The following is an 18,409-nucleotide window of genomic DNA, read 5'->3' as shown; positions in this document are numbered from 1 at the left end:
TATTTTGCCTCTTTATATATATATAAAGAGCTGGCTCCTAATCTGTTAAAGCGGGGAGAACGGTGTTGCCTCAATGGCAATGGCAATGCCAATGGAGGTCTCTGCTCTAAGACCATACTGCCCCTCATGCCGCTATCTCTCACGCCCCTTTTCTTCCACACTATCTTCATCGACCCTTTTAGCTCCCCAACGGTTTATCCCTTCTCTTTTCTCTGTTTCTTTTTTTTTTATTATTTCAAAGTTTGCATCTTTTGTTGCCTGTTACCATGCCCATGTCTTTATTTTCTTTGATAACTTTAAAATTTGCATATTTTCCTTCTGGGTATTTTGAAATTTTATTTTCAGAAATTATGTTTTTATATTACTTAATAAAACATGCTGGATTTTATTTTATTTTTTCTTTGACTTCCTTGTGTCCTTGTGGCTTCTTGTTTGCTCACTGGTTTTAAAGGTTGAAACTGGCATTAAGTATGACTATTTAAATTTAATTGTAATTGTTGTGACAGTTTGTAGATATAAAAAACCCTGAAATAGGTTGTTATGGGATGATATCCTGGGACTAACTTTTGTAAATGTGGAAACTGAGATAATAAGATGTATTATTTTAGCGCACACACCTACTGATGAAGCTTTTTCTTAGCTAGTGTATGGCTACATTAAATGCTATTACATTTCATTGATTGGCGCCTTATTTTTTATTGCACGATGTGAACTGCAGAAGAAAAGTACAGTCAATCCAGATAGCTAATAGTGGCCTCCCAAATAGCACTGTGCGTAGTAATTCTGTACAATCTAGAGCAGATTTTTCATGCAGTCTAAAGAGGACATCTGGTAGGTTAAATAGATACAAAGGTGCAAGGTATAAGCGTAGCTTTCCATTTAAAAGTCCAGTTTGCATTTCATTTATGAAAACCTCAAATGCATCAACTGGCATGTTGGAGGAAACGGTGGAGGAAGAAGAGCTGAATTCTTTGCATTCATGTGAAAAACAAATTAGTGCAGTGGGTGTGGCTCCTTGTAATCATGGATTTTCCACAACTGCTGCTGAAAGAAAATTGTCTGGGGGTGATTATAGAGGCTGGACTATAGCCACGGAGAAGATAACTGAAAATAAAAAGGAAATAAATGGTCCAGATAAGTTTGAGAGGAAAAATGGAAGTTCTTATGCATCTTATAGAATTGCTTCCATTGGTCAGAACCAGGCTGTTTCTAAGAAAGTGGATAGTAATCTTGTACTGCTGGATCATGGCGAACATGTCTCATCCTCTGTTAACTATTCTGTATTAAACAATTCGAAGGTGTTTACCGATTCTGAAAGGGTGGCCCCCCAGTTTAATGAATCTCCATTGGGGATTAGTAAAGAGAAAATCACTAGAGTTAATGGTGATCATGGTTTGGATGCAACTGCAAAGGATTCAACCAATGCAACATTTGGCAAACAGGCAGCTGCTACCGACCAATCAAAACTTCGGCATAGGCTTTGTAGTATCTATGAAGATATTCTCGTTGTTGATAATATTCCTCTCGCAGAGGAAGTTTCTAAGTTGCTCACAACTAAGTACCGGCATCATATTTTTGCATGTGATACTGAGGTATAATTCTTTTGACTGTATTTAGTTGTATTATGGTTATTCCCTTATCACCGGAATTTATATAGCTAGATGATCTCCTTGCTTGGTCTTGCACACATGTGTCTGTATGTGTACTTTGGACATGAATTCAACTGATTTTATACATGGTGAACACATATTATCTGTTGCTTTTATTGTCTTCAAAGGTAGCTAAGATAGATGTCAAACAAGAAACTCCTGTAGATCATGGGGAGATAATATGCTTCAGCATTTATTGTGGTTCAGAAGCTGATTTTGGAGGTGGAAAGTCCTGTATCTGGGTAGATGTTGTTGATGGTGGAGGCAAAGAGATTTTAGAAAAATTTGCTGAATTTTTTAGTGACTCTTCCATTGAGAAGGTGCAATTTTCTTTCTTCTTCCCTTCCTTACATGTTCTTTGTCCAATTACACAACACAATGTGCAGCACCTCTGAAATCTTAATTCTATGCATGCTGCTGTATGAATGATATAATACTAGTTATGATATATGACAACCAGCTACTTGCTGATCTGAAATTCTTCTTGGTTAATCTAAATGTTGTAAATGTCAGTGTTGTAATGCCATGCTAATAATTGATTGCAAATTTTTATACACATGACATGGGAATCTGGATTACGAATAATATTTGAAATGACTGAGTTACTGCTGCATTCTGTAGGTCTGGCATAATTATAGCTTTGATTGTCATGTCATCGAGAATTATGGATTCAAAGTTTCTGGATTTCATGCTGATACAATGCACATGGCTCGGTTATGGGATTCATCAAGACATTTGGATGGGGGTTATTCTCTTGAAGGACTTACAGGTGACAGAAGGGTCATGTCTAGGGCTCAGCTGAACCATGAAAAGGATTTGATTGGTAAGCTGTCCATGAAAACTATATTTAGCAAGAAAAAAGTGAAAAAAGATGGATCTGAGGGTAAAACGGTTATCATTGCTCCTGTTGAAGAGCTACAGAGAGATGAGCGCATACCTTGGATATGTTATTCTGCATTAGATGCTAGAAGCACTTTGAAGCTGTATGAGAGCCTTAAGAGCCATCTTTCAGACATGCCCTGGAAATTTGATGGTGTACCGGTTTCTGGGAAAAACATGTATGATTTCTACAATGAGTATTGGCGGCCATTTGGTGAGCTTCTAGTCATGATGGAATCTGAGGGAATGCTAGTTGATCGGGCATATCTTCAGGACATAGAAAAGGTAGCTATGGCGGAGCAAGAGGTAGCTGCTAATAGATTCCGGAAATGGGCAAGTAGGTATTGTCCTGATGCCAAGTATATGAATGTAGGAAGTGATTTACAGCTGCGCCAGCTTCTTTTTGGTGGCACTGTGAACAGGTGCACATCACTAAAATCTTATATGTGCAGTTTGTTTCAATCTTAATAAATGAATGATTTGTTTGTTGAAGCCTGAAATATTTATGAATTATGATAATGATATGTTTAATGTATTCAGGGATGGTAAGACCTACTGTAATATTTTTATGAATCTTGTTGTTTATGGCAAAGTAGCTGAAGGACATAGATTGAAATAAAGCTTTCATTTTCACCTGTCACATTCTTCATTACAGAAAGAACTCTAATCTGGGACTTCCAACTGAGAGAATATTTAAAATTCCCAATGTTGATAAAGTGATTGAAGAAGGCAAGAAGGCTCCCAAAAAATTTTGTGATATAAAGTTGACGAGCCTAGGTTATAACCTGAAGACTGAGATGTACACTGCAACTGGTTGGCCATCAGTTAGTGGTGATGCTTTAAAGGCCCTGGCTGGAAATAATTCTGCTGAATATGACTTTTTTGATGAGGCTTGTGACGTGGATCTTGATGATGAAGATGAAAATCCTTCTAAAAGTCATATTACAGCAGTAAAAGTTGATAAATCTGCATATGGAACAGCCTTTGCAGCTTTTCCAACAGAGGAAGAAGGGAGAGAAGCTTGTCATGCAATTGCTGCTTTATGTGAAGTCTGTTCAATCAACTCTTTGATTTCTAACTTCATCCTTCCCCTTCAGGTATTTTCTAATTACAATATTTGTCAATCTTTTTTCAGTATGATGGGCAATTTGGCATTAATAGAACCTGAATCAGGCCAAGCCTTTGTAGTGAAAATAAATAGAGTTGATCAATTATTTAAGCAGTAATCACATGCATCTACAACACATTAAGGTTTTTACTATTAACTTTGTTGAGCTTGCTTTAAATTTTTTCTGGTGTCAGCTTTTGTTTTGAAATAGTGCACCAAACTTCCACATAGTATATCTTGTCTATATGAATTAATGATGTTTTCTATTTTTTTTTAAATTAAAGAGAACACTCAGTCTTAAATGTTATATTGATGTAATTTATCATCCTTACATATTGAAAATATTTTTAAGAAATAGAATACTTACAAAACCATTCTGAGACTATACTTCAAGTTTCTGTCTATATCTTCCTCTACAGGGTGCTGTTAAAATTTATTTTCGTTTCTCCATTTTTTATCTTTATTTTTCTATTCTTCTATATTCTCTAAAAGTAATGAAATGAAATTTTAATAAATGTATAATATGTGATTATATGATACCTTCCAAACAGCATATCTCAAGTATCTTTGAGAACTTGAGACCATGAATGTGTTTGTCAAATTTGTTGTCATTAATCGCCAAACTCAGGGAATTACCTCTTGTTTATTTCTAGGTTTGGTACACAGGGTGAGTTTTCAAGCATTTCATTGGCATCTATGTATTTTTAGTATATTTTTAGACAATTATTATAAAATCAACAGCCAGAGAGATGCTTGACAAGCTCACTTGGGACAAAACTCATAAGGGTACCTTAGGACCTTAAACTTTTAAAATTCTCATAGCAGATAGTCAATGTTATGTTCTCCCACTGCTTGGCTAGGGAAATTACTATTTCCTTATCTGACTGATCTAGATTTTTGTGTGCTTCATGTGCCAACACTTAAAGATTAGAAATTTTGAACTCCCAATGAGTAATAACTAATAAGTATAAGCCTGTATTTTAACCCTGAAGTTCTTTATATCTACTCTATGTTAGCTTCATTGTTTCTCTATGTCAGGGACATAATATATCAGGAAAAGATAACCGTGTTCATTGTTCCTTAAATATCAACACTGAGACAGGACGCTTGTCAGCAAGAAGGCCAAATCTGCAGGTTATTCTATTTTGCAAGATTTTTTCGAGTTCTCTTTAAGGATTTTTATTTGGATTTTTCATTTAAATGGTGGTTGTTTTGAACTAGAAATTTTTCAAGTATTGACCATTGAGTATTGACCTTCATCTTTATGCTTGAATGTTTACCAATTGGTGTCATACATTTTTCATTTTGCAAAATTCTAAGTAGGCAGCTTTATCATTTTTAATTTTGACCTAAACTTTTATTTTTCCTTTTAGTAGGATCTCTTTCTATTAGATTTATAAACCATTTTGGGTCTCCACTCAATCCTCTATGCTGCTGTTCTCCACAACTAAAATTTGCAATAGGCATAACATTGGACCTAAAAAAAATTTGGCAGAAGGTGAAATGGCCAAATATGTCAATGGATTGTCTATGCTTCAAATTCAAAGTGCTTTTGTGTTAGGGAAGCCAGTTAGCACTACGGATCATGTTAAAGATATAAAACCCTCTTCAAATCCAAGCACCTGTTGGATTGTCCATCAAACATCTCAAGCTTAAGAGTCGGTTCTTGACACCTCTGCCCAAATGTGCAGTCTCATTTTTTTCTGTTAATATATTCTTTTAGTGAAAAAAATTTGGTTAAACTTTGTTTTTGTACTGATCACAATCTCGCAATACACATAAATAATGATTTGATGTCTACTGGGTCTTGATATGTTACTAATCACAATTATTTGGATCCTACATTTGGATGCACTGGGCATCTCCCTGATTTCCAGTTTCTATTCTGACATTCACATATGGGTGTTATGTGTACTAGATTAATCTTTGACTTTCAAAAGGATAAAGGCTTAATCTAATTCATACAATTCATGAATCAGAATCAACCTGCTTTGGAAAAAGACCGATACAAAATCCGTCAAGCATTCATCGCTTCACCTGGGAATTCTCTTATAGTTGCTGATTATGGACAGGTTAGCAGTTCATGTTGTCTATCTAACTGAACTATTTCTAAGAAATTTCATTCTTCTAAATGCGTTATGTATTGTTACAGCTTGAACTTAGGATTCTGGCACATCTTGCCAACTGTAAAAGCATGTTGGAAGCTTTTGAAGCTGGTGGAGATTTCCATTCAAGGACTGCAATGAATATGTACCCATATATTCGTCAAGCAGTTGAGAAAAAGGAAGTGCTTCTTGAGTGGCATCCCCGACCTGGTGAAGATAAACCCCCAGTTCCTCTATTGAAGGTAAACTGTCTGCTGATGGAAGCAAGTAACCATTCGTTGACACATGCAAGTATTGGCTTTGTCTTTAATTTGGCATTTATTGTAATGCAACTGATAGTGTCAGATATAGTAAGCACCAGACCAGAGTGCAGGCTGTGCATTAGGGAGGACTAATATTTGTTCTGGTTGAGAGCAGTTCCATCAACTGAAAATTCAATATATATAGATACTTTATTAAAAATGAGAGAAAAAATCCAGAGCTTATTAACTTTCCAATAGAAGTAAAGGGAAGCTACTGGACATTATAATACTCTCTTTAGAGGGAAAGCAACACATGTCGCACCTGTAGAGGTATTGTAGTTTATTTGCGATGAGCTTCTAACTATGTATGAAGATTCGTTAAGTTTGTGAATATATTAAGTATTTAATAATGCTTATGTGCATTAGTAGAAGTGAATCAGAAGATACCAGACTTTGGTAAGCTTATTTTACCACATTAACATTATGTGATACTGAGCCCACAAGATATGAAAGAGCCCGCTTTAGCAGTTTACCATTATAACCATCTGTTCCATCAATTGGTCATGTTTCTATTTTATTTTTCTTCTCCATTTTAGGATGCCTTTGGCTCTGAAAGAAGAAAAGCTAAAATGCTTAACTTCTCAATTGCATATGGGAAGACTCCTGTGGGGCTTTCTAAGGATTGGAAGGTACCCTGAACTCTATTACTTCCTTGAGGGATTTATTTGATAAGTACCCATGATTTATTATTTGATTGTCCACTCTCAGGTTTCTGTGAAAGAAGCTAAGAAAACAGTTGACCTTTGGTACAATGATAGAAAAGAAGTTTTACAATGGCAAGAGGAGCGTAAAAAGGAAGCTCATGCTTTACATTGTGTTTACACATTGCTAGGGCGAGCCCGGCGGTTCCCTTTGATGGCTCAAGCTAACACCTATCAGAAAGGTCACATTGAGCGCGCAGCTATTAATACTCCAGTGCAGGTCCTTAATTCTTTCTAGTTTCTAATAAACTAATACAACAATGTTGCCCCATCCCTCATCAACAGTTTTGCTATTTTCTCAAGTTTGAAGGTACAGTAAATTTAAAATGTACTAAATTTTTTATCCTCTAAATTAAGTTTATAACTTTTCCCTTTTAAGAACGATAGTGAATAATGAGATCATGTTTTAAGAGTCCACTTGGAAAAGCATCACAATCCAAAGGTTATATTAAAATGACTGTTCAACTAGAGCTATGAATAAGAATATATTATAAGATTTGATTGTACCAACCTTACAATAGTGCGCTCTTGTATTAGTCTCGTTAGTTGTCTTTACTGTATTAGGAATCTCCTTTCTTAAATTACATGCAGCGGTAGGAGCCAATCTTAACCATGTGAACCTCACTTGATCTCATGATTTCTTAAAATTAATGCATGATTTTATAATTTAACCCAATCATTCTTGCATGATCCAATTTTTAAGATTCACTCTTATTCTCATAATAACCTAGTGCTTTTAGTTAAGTTGAGGTGCTGTTAGTGTGTGACCCTGCCATTCATGCAGACCTTCTTTCATGGGTTTCTGATTTGTAGAATGTTAACAGGGTAGTGCTGCCGATGTTGCCATGTGTGCCATGTTGCAAATTTCCAATAATAAACAGTTGAAGGAGCTTGGCTGGAAATTGCTTCTACAGGTAATTTTATACCCTAACTTTTTCCTTTTTTGATATTTTTTGCTAACATTTGATTTCACTTATCACTATTCTAGTTGAGCCTTGATTTCAATGATCTATTCTATCCATTCTTTGGCCAGGCGTAGGGAGGGTAAATGGGAGCTAGGCCGACACGCAAAAAATATACATTTACTATGCAATGAATACCTTACTCATGTTTTGTAAATCTTAAGCAGTTATATGATGTTAGTAACAAAACTGTGCAATAACTACCAATCCTTAATTTTATCAATATATTATGATACGTAAGTTATTTCAAATCGAATGTATTTTGGATATGTATTTGCAAACTTCGTTTGCTACTCTCTTGCTAATATTTTTGGACACTGACAAAGCAGGTTCATGATGAAGTCATATTGGAAGGACCAACCGAGTCGGCTGAGTTTGCAAAGTCCATAGTTGTTGAGTGCATGTCCAAACCCTTCAATGGCAAGAATATTCTTAAAGTTGACCTCTCTGTTGATGCCAAGTGTGCTCAAAACTGGTACTCTGCGAAATAGGTACTCCATTATGCAGCATGAAAAACCTTGACTTACACTATTTGGAGATGTTTCCTCATTCAGGTAGCTTTGGCTGCATGGTTCCATTGGTGATTGCAATCCAAAGATGTTTCTACTTTGGTGCTTCTATTTTCAAGGCAAACTAATGCCTTAAAATTTTGTTATGTGCCTGATTTCTATAGAGGTTTTTCTCGTCCTAAGAGTAGTTCCAGTGTGATGCTTTGGTAAACCAAAGCATAGCACGTTTAACTTTGAAGGAAGAAACATAGGTCAAAGCGACTGGCCTCGGCTTTTGACTGCTTTACTTGGCAGGTTTTGCTTTATTTTTTATTATTATTTTAAATGTATATCTAGTTTTCATGCCTTGCATCATGCACCGATATGGTCTAATTTGGTTGATGCAAACCCTATCAATATTGTATATAAATTATTATAATATGAAATTATCCACATTTACTCCTTGATATAGCAAGACATTCATCATTTTCGTCTTCGATGTTAATCTTCATTCACAGCTTGTAGATCATGCGCTCGAGAAGATGAACTACAATTTATGGAATAGTGTAATCATAAGAAACGAAGCATGTAAACTTGACCATAACGATTCATAGCACGCAACAAAATCCAAGAAATTCTGCCAAAATCAATATCGACGATAGTGTTACCTTTCTGTTCTAACCCAAGACAATATCAATATCGATGCGAAGAACAAACGGAGAGCAAGAAAATTGACATGAACACAGCAACTTTCAGTGGCACATAATATGTAATTTGTACATGAAGCAAATAATTCAATATAAAACTACTAAATCTTTATCCAAAAATTCAGCCAATTTCTTTCTCCACAAAAAATAACAACCTTTCATTTTATATTTAACGGTTTAGATTGACCAATTCTATTGAAAATTTAACCAACCACTTCATATGTCATTGACCTATCTAAGATAAAAAAAAATAAAAATAAAGATAAATAATAATGAGAGGTTAAAATGACCTAAAACATGAATAAATTCTAATTGAAAAAATTATCATTCAATAAATTATTTAGTAATTCACGTGATACAATTACTTAATGTAATTTCATTAATTATTTTAGTCATCATCACTCAATTATTATATGATTATATTTTTAAAAATTTATTAATTGATTGATTTATATTTATTAATATTAATTTATTATTATTTTTTCTTATTTGTAAGATCAAAATTCAAGAGAACATTTTTTTACTCTACTTTTAGTTATTCAATTCAATATTAGGTTTTTTTATTTTATTTTAAAATTTTAATATGTTAAGGATGTATTTTAATTTAATTTATAATTTTTATGTATAAACTTTTATTAGATATTTATTATATTTAAGTTTGTTATTGAACATATAATGAATAATTTATATTTATATTTATTTTATTTAAAAATACAATTATTATAATAACAACATTAATTTTAAGAAATAATAATTGATATTATTGGTAATAATAAATTTGAATAATAATATATGAATTATTAATTTAAATTAATTATTGATTAAATATTTTTAAAAACTTTTTTGTTATAAAAAAATAGTATTTAAAATAATTTCAAATAATGATGAATAAATTAGTTATTACTTTTAAAATAATAGTAATTAATAATCATATCAAATATTATGTATATTAGTAATAGATTATTTTTTTATTAACACTTATATATATATATATATATTAGTGATGTTAATTTTTATAGTAATAAATATTTTATTTTAATAATTATGTAATATCATCACATATATAATAATAACTTAATTATTAAGTATGATAGATGAAAAATTTAAATATTATCACAAAATTACTTTAACAATAAATTTTAAAAATTTTAATTATAAATATTATAATCAATATATATATAATTAAAAAAATTTACTCATGCATTAACAATTAAGTCACTTTTTTTTCGTTAAAAAATCATCAAATTATGGAGAGATATATTATAATCTTTCTTATTTTTATTAGACTGTAATAATATTTTCCTCCAAAACTGAATCGCCTTTAACCCTGAAACAGAAAATATTTAAAATTAATCAATTAAAATCATGCAATATTCTAAAAAAATCTTTCTGTTACGTCTAAACCCACGTAATTTATTATTATTATCAAAAGCATGCATTGAGTGTAATCATTTAGTGTTTATGTAATTTGTCAAGTACAAATTGTTAATTTATTTTGTATACATTTTGTCACAACGTAACGGAATAAAAGTGATAACAAACTAAATTATTCCTAAAATATCGAAACGACTTATTGACTATATACTAATCTATTAAACTGAATTTTTCAGTTACACAATTAGTTTAAATTTTTTTGACTTATTATAAATGTATTGTTGCTATTCTTTCTTCCATTATTTTTCTCACATCTCTCCACGTTTTTTTTCTTTTATTTTTTTATCATAAAACCAAACAGGTGGTGAAACTGGAAAATACGAAAGCATAGAATTTGGTTAAGTGTGTAGCATTTTTTGAATGGAGAGAAAGAATGGCGATGAATCGGAGGAGGAAGAAGCACCGGATCAAATGCAAGGATGCAAAGTAGAACACTGTTCGCATCTTCATCTAGGTTTTATTCCTTATTCTTTCTCTTTATTATTTTCGCATTAGATATGTATATCACAATTTGTTTGTTGGTTGTGTTTGCAATTGGACTCCATGCAAAATAATAATGAAAAAAGACAGTTTTGTTAATCGAGTACAAAAACCAAAATTCTAGTGTTATAATTTTCAAGTTTGCATTGTTTTTCATTGCAGATTCTCTCCGAGAACAAGCCACTAGCCGAGGCGTAAAAAGGAAAGAGGTATTCCTTGATCAAAGTTGTTTTGGTTTTTGTACTTGATAAGAGTTGTTTCGTTTTTGTTCTTGCCATACATGAACACGATGCTTCGATGATATAATATTATTTGCTTATAAATTCAGATGGAAGCTGGGTCTATTAGTGGAAGCAAACGTAGAGAGAATGTTATGCAGAATATACCAACCTACGAGAATATTAATGGTAAGTATATATATCTATTTGCATATATTAATATTAATAGCACTTACAATTGTGTGAATAAGTTTGTAGAAATATGAATGCTTCTTGATGATACGGCACCTTTTTTTCTGTTATAATCAAATTGGCTTTGTAGATGAGTCGTCATCATCAGTTGCTTCAAATTTCGAAGATAATCTTTCACCTATATCTGATCATTCCGCTCAATACTCAGTTGCTGCACCTGCTAGGTATTCTATGTTTTTATTAGTATTACTATTATTATTATTTCTTCAAGATTCTGTTGTAATATTTTTTTTCCATTTTTAATTCTTCTTGTTAATTATTCTCTTAGGATGCCAGCAATGCATATTGAAAATATTACTTATCCTTCGAGACCAACATGGGTAACAATCATGCAAAATTAATCAGAGTCTTTCAGTTTTTTTTTTTTTTTTTTCAATTCTTTATATATAGTTGTGAATGTCATTAACGATGCATTTGGTTGATGTATTTTTGACAGGAGTGGGAGGGATTTGGTGGTCCTGTGCTTAGATATTGTTCAAATTATTTAGTCCCGCAACAGGGTGCAATTCCTCCTAATCTTCCACTTCCAAGACAACCAGTGGCGAGGAATGGTGGGGCAGAAAACAGGAATGGATTTGATGGAGCTCCGAATCCCAGGGATGATGCAGTTACATTTTGGCTTATCCCAGGGAATCCAGATCAGCATCTTCCATGGATGATGCTCCCTACTCCACCAAACCCAGATCAGCCTCAGGCTGAGCTTGGGCCTGAGACTGCAGTTGTGGCGATATACCGAACTACATCTTATGAAATTTCAATGGCATGGGCTCAGAACAATATAGTTATTCATGTGTACTGGCCTGTACCCGCTTTGCAGACCACGGTCGAAATCACCGCCGCTTTTACCTTTGATGATAATGGTCAAGTCACATTTGTTGATGGATTCTCAATGGGATATCGTGTATGATGCAAGTTCTTTAGATTTTGCTTCAAACATTTAACAAACTCACCGTAGTAAATTCAGTTTGTTTCAACCCCTTCTTTCATCTTCTAATCATTAGAATTTGTTAAAATATGATGCAAATTTTTGAATGTAAGAAGAATCGCATAATATCGTGTAGAACATTAAAGAAAGTCCAAATGTAAATCATGGCATTGGCATTGTATCATTAGTCTAGGAGCAACTAAAAAGTCTTTCCACAGCTATAATCACATTTTACTGTCTTTCCCTTTTCCTTTTCAAATAATCTTCGTTGATTTGTTGAAATCAATAGCCATTTTAAATCCACTACTCAGTATTTTAATTCTATTTTTCGAGTTCATGAACCCAAGTTTATCCTAGAAGGGTCTGCGAGAGATGACACATCATCTTTAAGTACAGTGTTCAATACGTATCTGATCAATTACTTCTAATATTTTTTATGATTGCAAGTTAATTTTACACCAATCTTTCCCTCTCTTTCTCTCTCTCCTTTGCACTTCTTAATTTCTTTGATGATTCAATCTCTTACATGGCCAATGACGGAGTTTCGACATCATAATATTATTGTGGGTGATGACTCAAACAATGACATTCAACTAATGATTCCATTTTATATAATCATGAACCCATTCCCCATGCTGACTTGTTCTAAGTGAGCACAAACATTTAACAAGCTCACTGTTGTAAATTCACTTTGTTTCAACCCCTTCTTGTGTCTTGATGTTGTGATTGTTTTCTATCCAAACTTTTACTTACTATCCAATTTTACATTTGTTGTCATTAAATGCTTTACGCTCCATCTCCATTCTCTCCAAGTTCTTCCTTTAGTTGGTCCATTTTTTGTCAAATCATATTCAGTAAGTTTAAGGTTTTAGGGTTTAGGATTTAGAAGGCCAATATAAATAGTAATATCTACTAGTAAGTTTGTAAGATCATTGTTATTTACCTAAATATATAAACAAGTGTCAAACCTCCCCTTTTAACCGCTCTTACTTTTTCTATTCCCGTAATTATTTCTTTGGTAATATTGGGTTAGTTAAAAGCGGTAAGTGTAAGTTGAAAGATAAAGTATCTTTGTGACATGTTAAATGATTCTTTATAATGAAAAATAAAATTTCCTACTCTTTATTTTTGTTTTATCATTTCATCCAAAAAATTGGTAGTTAATATATATTTTGGAATACATGCATAGAATATAATTTATTTAAGTGCTGTTTTAATTTTAAATTTATTTCTTTTGATAAGATGTTTTATGAACTTACTATAATAAATTAATTTAGCCAACTTTTCTTGAAATTGAATAAAAAAATTTAATCAACTTTAATTGAATAAAAAAAGATAATACTAGTTAGAAACACTTGGATATTGTACTTATAAGAGATAAGAAATACTTTTTTACATTTTTGTATACGTGTCTTAATTTTTCTCTAATCTTTCAATATTTTGTCTTGAATCTTCAAACTTATTTTGATGATCTTTTTAGCCTGGTCCCATCTCCATTCCTATGAATTAAATTCGCTTAACGTTAAGATTATAAACAGGACAATTTCTAAATAATTCTTGAATTCAGAAAAAAAAATTATCATTCATAAAACCTTCCAATTCAGACTGAATTACAAATATTTGTTGGAAAAAATAGCTTTCACACTCCTGCCACAATGATGTAAATAAAATCAACACCAATGGATGCGCACTCCATAATAAGACAAGGAAATTGAACCATTTAGACACTTGAAATTGGAAACATGCAAACATAAAATCCTACCTACTTAGGGTACATAAAACACTCTTCTGTTACATTAAGCAATGATGTAAATATTATTAGAAGCAACCTAAACTAAGCATTAACCTATTGTTGCACAACTTGGAGGATTGAACAGACAGTTTGAATAATGGTAAGAACAAGAAGTACAAATGCAGCAATAGAGGCAACCATTTGCCATTGAGTCTTGCAATAATCACGTCTCAATGTTGCCATTCCTCTGTTCAAAGGATGTTTGCAGTACTCATTCAACCCTTTGCAAATTTTAAAATAATCTGAATTGAATTTTTCTTGAGTGATATTTTTCCATAGGCCATTGTACAGGTTAGCCACAGCATTGCCATCACCTATCCAATTACTAATTATTTCATTTTGAACCAACACATTCACATCTTTTTCTGTGTTGATTAGGTAATCCAAGACAACAACATAGTCGGTGATGTAGGATTCATCAGGGTAGTTTCATTGCTCCAAAGCCACCATATTCCTAAATAAAATTTCAGTCGAATCCTCCACTCTAAACTTCGGAATTTCAAGACAGTTCTCTGAAAATTTCAAATCTAGGAAGCAATTGCTCTTTTCATTTACCCTGAACTTCACTCCTGCTTCAGTTAACTCTGTTGCACTTTTAATTTGCATAACACTGCCTTCTCTTTGAGGTCGGCTACCATCTGGTTGCAAGTGAAATGTTCTGAGCAGATCAGTGAAGTGTTTTGGGGTAAATGTGGGTTTCAACTTCAGTGTGTTATACTCACCAAAATATTTAAAAGTGAGCTTCGAAAATGAAGGGTCAAAATCAGAGTTGAAAGCTTGGTTGTAGAGCTTTTCAAGAACAGAAAAAGGAAGTTGATTCTCGAGTAATATTAAATCCAACTCTATAGCAGTTGTCAACCAAGGTTTAAATGACACGGCGTGATCCTCGTGGCTCCCATCATTATTAGGCCAATCATCATAGTTCCTAATGAAAAGCTCAATTATGAAACCACAATCCACTAATATCAACTCCACAAATTCCTCCGGAGTAAGGTTCATGTTGTCGGAATAACAACGACGAACATCTGACTCAGAGTCTTGCACACACTTGACCAAATTGTCCAAGGTTGTCCCTGTCACTGTCTCTGCTCGTTGAATGAATTTTTGGCAATACATCTGTTTGAGGCTTTCCATATTTTGCAGCCTTTCACAACCCTTGTGAAAAGGGCCAATTGAAACAACCTGCGGAGTGTATGCTTCTTTATTTAAATTGCGGAGTTCAGTGTGCACCCTGTGGATGCAATTTTCACTGTTCAAGAGCGGTTCTGCCTTTTCCAACATATTTTCAATCTTAATTGCAACTTCATCACGGTTCCTTCCTTCCATCTATCAGAGTTTGAATGAAATGGAATGCTATTAAATCAATTTAAATAAAAATGTCAATCTTTATTCCTTCTCAATTTTTTTTTCATAATAATATATCTTTTACTTCATTTCATTTCTTCTATTCTACTTCATTTTAGTATCTGAAGATAGCATCACGGCTGTGAAATAGAATTGACAAATGCAAAAACAAAAACTTATACAGAATACTGAACAAGTATCGTTAAATGAAAGAAATTGCCATTTTTTTTCTAAATATAAATAAAAAGTAATTCTGCTCTACTTCAAAATAAGAAAACATAGGTCTTTGATGTTTATATAAAAAGGAAAACAGTGATATTGTGAAGAAAAAAGAATTGATGAAGAAACTGACCGAGATGGTTTGTGGAATAAAAAATTCTTCTCCACTCTGAGAACACGCAAAGATCCGTCCACCCGTTGACGCAAAAGAGACTTCGATCCTTGAATTCTTCCATGTTGGATTGGATCGATCTTTATAGGTGATAAACCACAGACAGGCGGGGTAATGTTAATAAATGAATGAAAAAGATTTGATGATTGTTTGGTGAATGACTTTATTAGGACAGTGATTTTGCCGGTAGCCACAACACAAATGGGTGATCAACATGGTCCAGTTGGTTGTCAGTCCTAACATGATGGAGTTTGCATGACAATTTTGTTGATGTGGATCATGACTCAGACAATATGACATTCAACCATGATTCCTTTTAATATAATCATGAACCCATTCCCCTTATTAACGTGTTCTTAAGTGAGCACAACCATTTAACAAGCTCATTGTTGTAAATTCACTGTTTCAACAACTTCTTGCGTCTTGATGTAATAATTTACTGCAATTAATGTTTGGGAACAATTGCATCTAAAAGTTGTTGGGATCCATTGAATGTTAGACTCATCTTCACCATTCGTTACAAATAGATGTAGTCTTAATTAATAATACAAAGTGAGAAAGAAGTGTACTGGAAACGAACCATTTAAACACTTAAAATTGAAAACATGTAAACATAAAATCTTACCTACTTAGAGTACATAACACACTAATCGGTTTACAGAATAGAGTAGGCAAGGACGTAAATATTGTTTTAATAGTAATCAGAAGCAATTTCTGCATTATTAGAAGCACCTTAAACAAAGCACTAACCTATTGTTGCACAACTTGGAGAATTGAACAGACAGTTTGAATAATGGTAAGAACAAGCACAATAATTGCAGCAACCGAACCAACCGTCTGCCATGGAGTCTTGCAATAATCACGTCTCAATGTTGCCTTTCTTCTGTTCCAAGGATGTTTGCAGTACGCAGTCAAACATTCGCAAATACGAAAATAATGTGAATTGAAATTTACTTGAGTGATATTTTTCCATAGACCATTATACAGTTTAGCCACAGCATTGCTATCACCTATCCAATTACTAATTATTTCATTCTGAACCAACACATCAACATCCTTTCCTGTGTTGATAAGGAAATCTAAGACAACAACATAGTCAGTGAAGTAGGATTCATCAGGGTAGTGACATTGCTCCAAAGCCACGATATTCCTAGACAAAGTTTCAGTCCAGTCCTCCACTTTAAATTCTGGAATTTCGAGACTGCCCTGAAAATTCCAAGTCTAGCAAGCAATTGCTTTTCTTATTTACCCTGAACTTCACTCCTGCTTCAGTTAACTCTGTTGCACTGTCAAGGCGCAATAATGGTTTTCCTCTTGTAGGTCGTCTATTAAGTGGTTGCAAGTGAAATGTTCTGACCAAATCAGTGAAATGTTCTATGGCAAAAGTGGGTTCGAAACGCTGTGTGTTACACTGTTCAAAAAATTGAAAAGTAAGCTTTGAAAATGAAGGGTGGAGATTAGAGGTGAAATCTAGGTTGTAGAGCTTTTCAAGAACAAAAAAAGGAAGTTGATTCTCGAGTAATAGTAAATCCAAGGTTATATCAGTTGTCAACCAAGGTTTTAACGGCATTGGGTGATCATCGTGAGTCCAATCATGAGTAGAGTACCTAATGAAAAGCTCAATTATGAAGCCGCAATCCACTATTATCAACTTCACAAATTCCTCGGAGGTAAGTTTAATGTTGTCAGCATAACAACGACGAACCGTTGGCTCTAAGTCTTGCACACACTTGACCAAATTTTCCAAGGTTGTCTGTGTCCGTTTAATGAATTTTTGGCAATATATTTGTTTGAGGCTTTCCATATTTTGCAACCTTTGGTCACCATAGTGAAAAGGGCCAATTGAAACAACCTTTGGAGTGTATGCATCTTTATTTAATTTCCGGAAATTGTGAGGGAATGTAAGGGGTTGCCCCTTGCAATTAAAGTTGTTGCTACGGGTTTAAGAGGAAAGGACACTGCTGAATGGAAGGCAGTGTTACAAAGTATGAAAGCATCTGACAGTCCCCAGAAAGAGTATATAAAAGATGATATTTATGAAAATATCAAATTAAGCTATTCTAATTTAAAAAGCAATCAAGCCAAGTTGCTGTTTTTGGTGTGTTGTCTGTTTCCTGAACATTATCAAATTCACGTACAAGATATCGTCAATATTGCAATAAGAATGGACCTATGTGGTAGCCAAGACAACAATGACCGTGTGAAAAGCATGGTTCAGGTGTCTATCAACCAACTCATAGACTCTTGTTTGCTTATGCCTTCTGATACACGGGACTGTGTGATGGTGCATGATCTGCTTCGTGATATTGGGCAGCACATTGGATATGCGGAGAATCCAGATACAATGGAAAAATATGCAGATTGCGTAAAAGAGTTGGTTAAGAATAATAAACATCACGATGACTTTGAAAATGTAGAAGATGAAGATGCAGACGCTCCTCTTTCTTCAAGTGATGATCAAGTTCAAGACAGGAGTACTTTACAGGATACAGAGACTGAATCTCATACTATTGTTATAGAGGATCATTTCCCAGTTGTTGAGGAAACCTTGAAGTCTGGAGAACCAGTAACCATTCCAAAACCTTCAGGGAAGATGGTGGATTTTGGTGGCTTGTGTTTGGTGGATGAATCCTTCTTGCCTCTCCTAAAGAAGGCATGTGCAAGGACACCCT

The 18,409-nt window shown here is 33.6% G+C and overlaps 2 protein-coding genes and 1 pseudogene across 5 annotated transcripts; 1 reads left to right on the top strand and 2 right to left on the bottom strand.

Moving 5' to 3' along the window:
• The first annotated feature begins 46 nt into the window (after positions 1-46).
• Positions 47-8,689, top strand: LOC113874929 (DNA polymerase I A, chloroplastic/mitochondrial-like). 4 transcript variants are annotated; one of them, XR_003506115.1, is made up of 12 exons: positions 47-192; positions 719-1,592; positions 1,778-1,969; positions 2,271-2,950; positions 3,184-3,625; positions 4,675-4,770; positions 5,616-5,708; positions 5,789-6,313; positions 6,580-6,672; positions 6,752-6,964; positions 7,569-7,658; positions 8,036-8,651. XR_003506115.1 is itself a non-coding variant. In XM_027513232.1 (12 exons), the coding sequence occupies exons 1-12, from the start codon at positions 74-76 to the stop codon at positions 8,195-8,197; spliced, it is 3,249 nt and encodes a 1,082-aa protein (XP_027369033.1). In that variant the 5' UTR covers positions 47-73; the 3' UTR covers positions 8,198-8,689. The 4 variants fall into 4 exon arrangements, 3 of the variants coding, with proteins under 3 accessions (XP_027369033.1, XP_027369032.1, XP_027369034.1); XM_027513232.1 differs by having other exon boundaries at positions 5,789-5,983; positions 8,036-8,689; XM_027513231.1 differs by having other exon boundaries at positions 5,789-5,983; positions 8,033-8,657.
• Positions 8,690-11,666: 2,977 nt separating this feature from the next.
• On the bottom strand, positions 11,667-15,789 carry LOC113847344 (UPF0481 protein At3g47200-like). The gene is made up of 2 exons (XM_027476379.1): positions 15,699-15,789; positions 11,667-15,355 (listed from the first exon to the last, which is right to left on the bottom strand). Exon 2 carries the CDS (start codon positions 15,326-15,328, stop codon positions 14,432-14,434), a length of 897 nt encoding a protein of 298 aa, XP_027332180.1. The 5' UTR covers positions 15,329-15,355; positions 15,699-15,789; the 3' UTR covers positions 11,667-14,431.
• A 698-nt stretch (positions 15,790-16,487) lies between these two features.
• On the bottom strand, positions 16,488-17,734 carry LOC113874558 (annotated as a pseudogene).
• Positions 17,735-18,409: the final 675 nt, after the last annotated feature.

Source organism: Abrus precatorius, unplaced genomic scaffold, assembly GCF_003935025.1.
Source record: "Abrus precatorius isolate BTA unplaced genomic scaffold, Abrus_2018 Scaffold8, whole genome shotgun sequence".
NCBI classification, from domain to species: Eukaryota; Viridiplantae; Streptophyta; class Magnoliopsida; order Fabales; family Fabaceae; genus Abrus; species Abrus precatorius.
Note: the sequence above shows the minus strand (reverse complement) of the source record. Positions and strands in the feature narration are given on the sequence as shown.

Excerpts from the sequence above, each read along its gene's own strand:
- LOC113847344 (XM_027476379.1), bottom strand. The coding sequence starts at position 15,328 with ATGGAAGGAAGGAACCGTGATGAAGTTGCAATTAAGATTGAAAATATG.
- LOC113874929 (XM_027513231.1), top strand. The coding sequence starts at position 74 with ATGGCAATGGCAATGCCAATGGAGGTCTCTGCTCTAAGACCATACTGC. Across the intron at positions 5,984-6,579 it reads CCCCAGTTCCTCTATTGAAG|GATGCCTTTGGCTCTGAAAG; the intron begins GTAAACTGTCTG and ends TCTCCATTTTAG. Across the intron at positions 6,965-7,568 it reads CTATTAATACTCCAGTGCAG|GGTAGTGCTGCCGATGTTGC; the intron begins GTCCTTAATTCT and ends GAATGTTAACAG.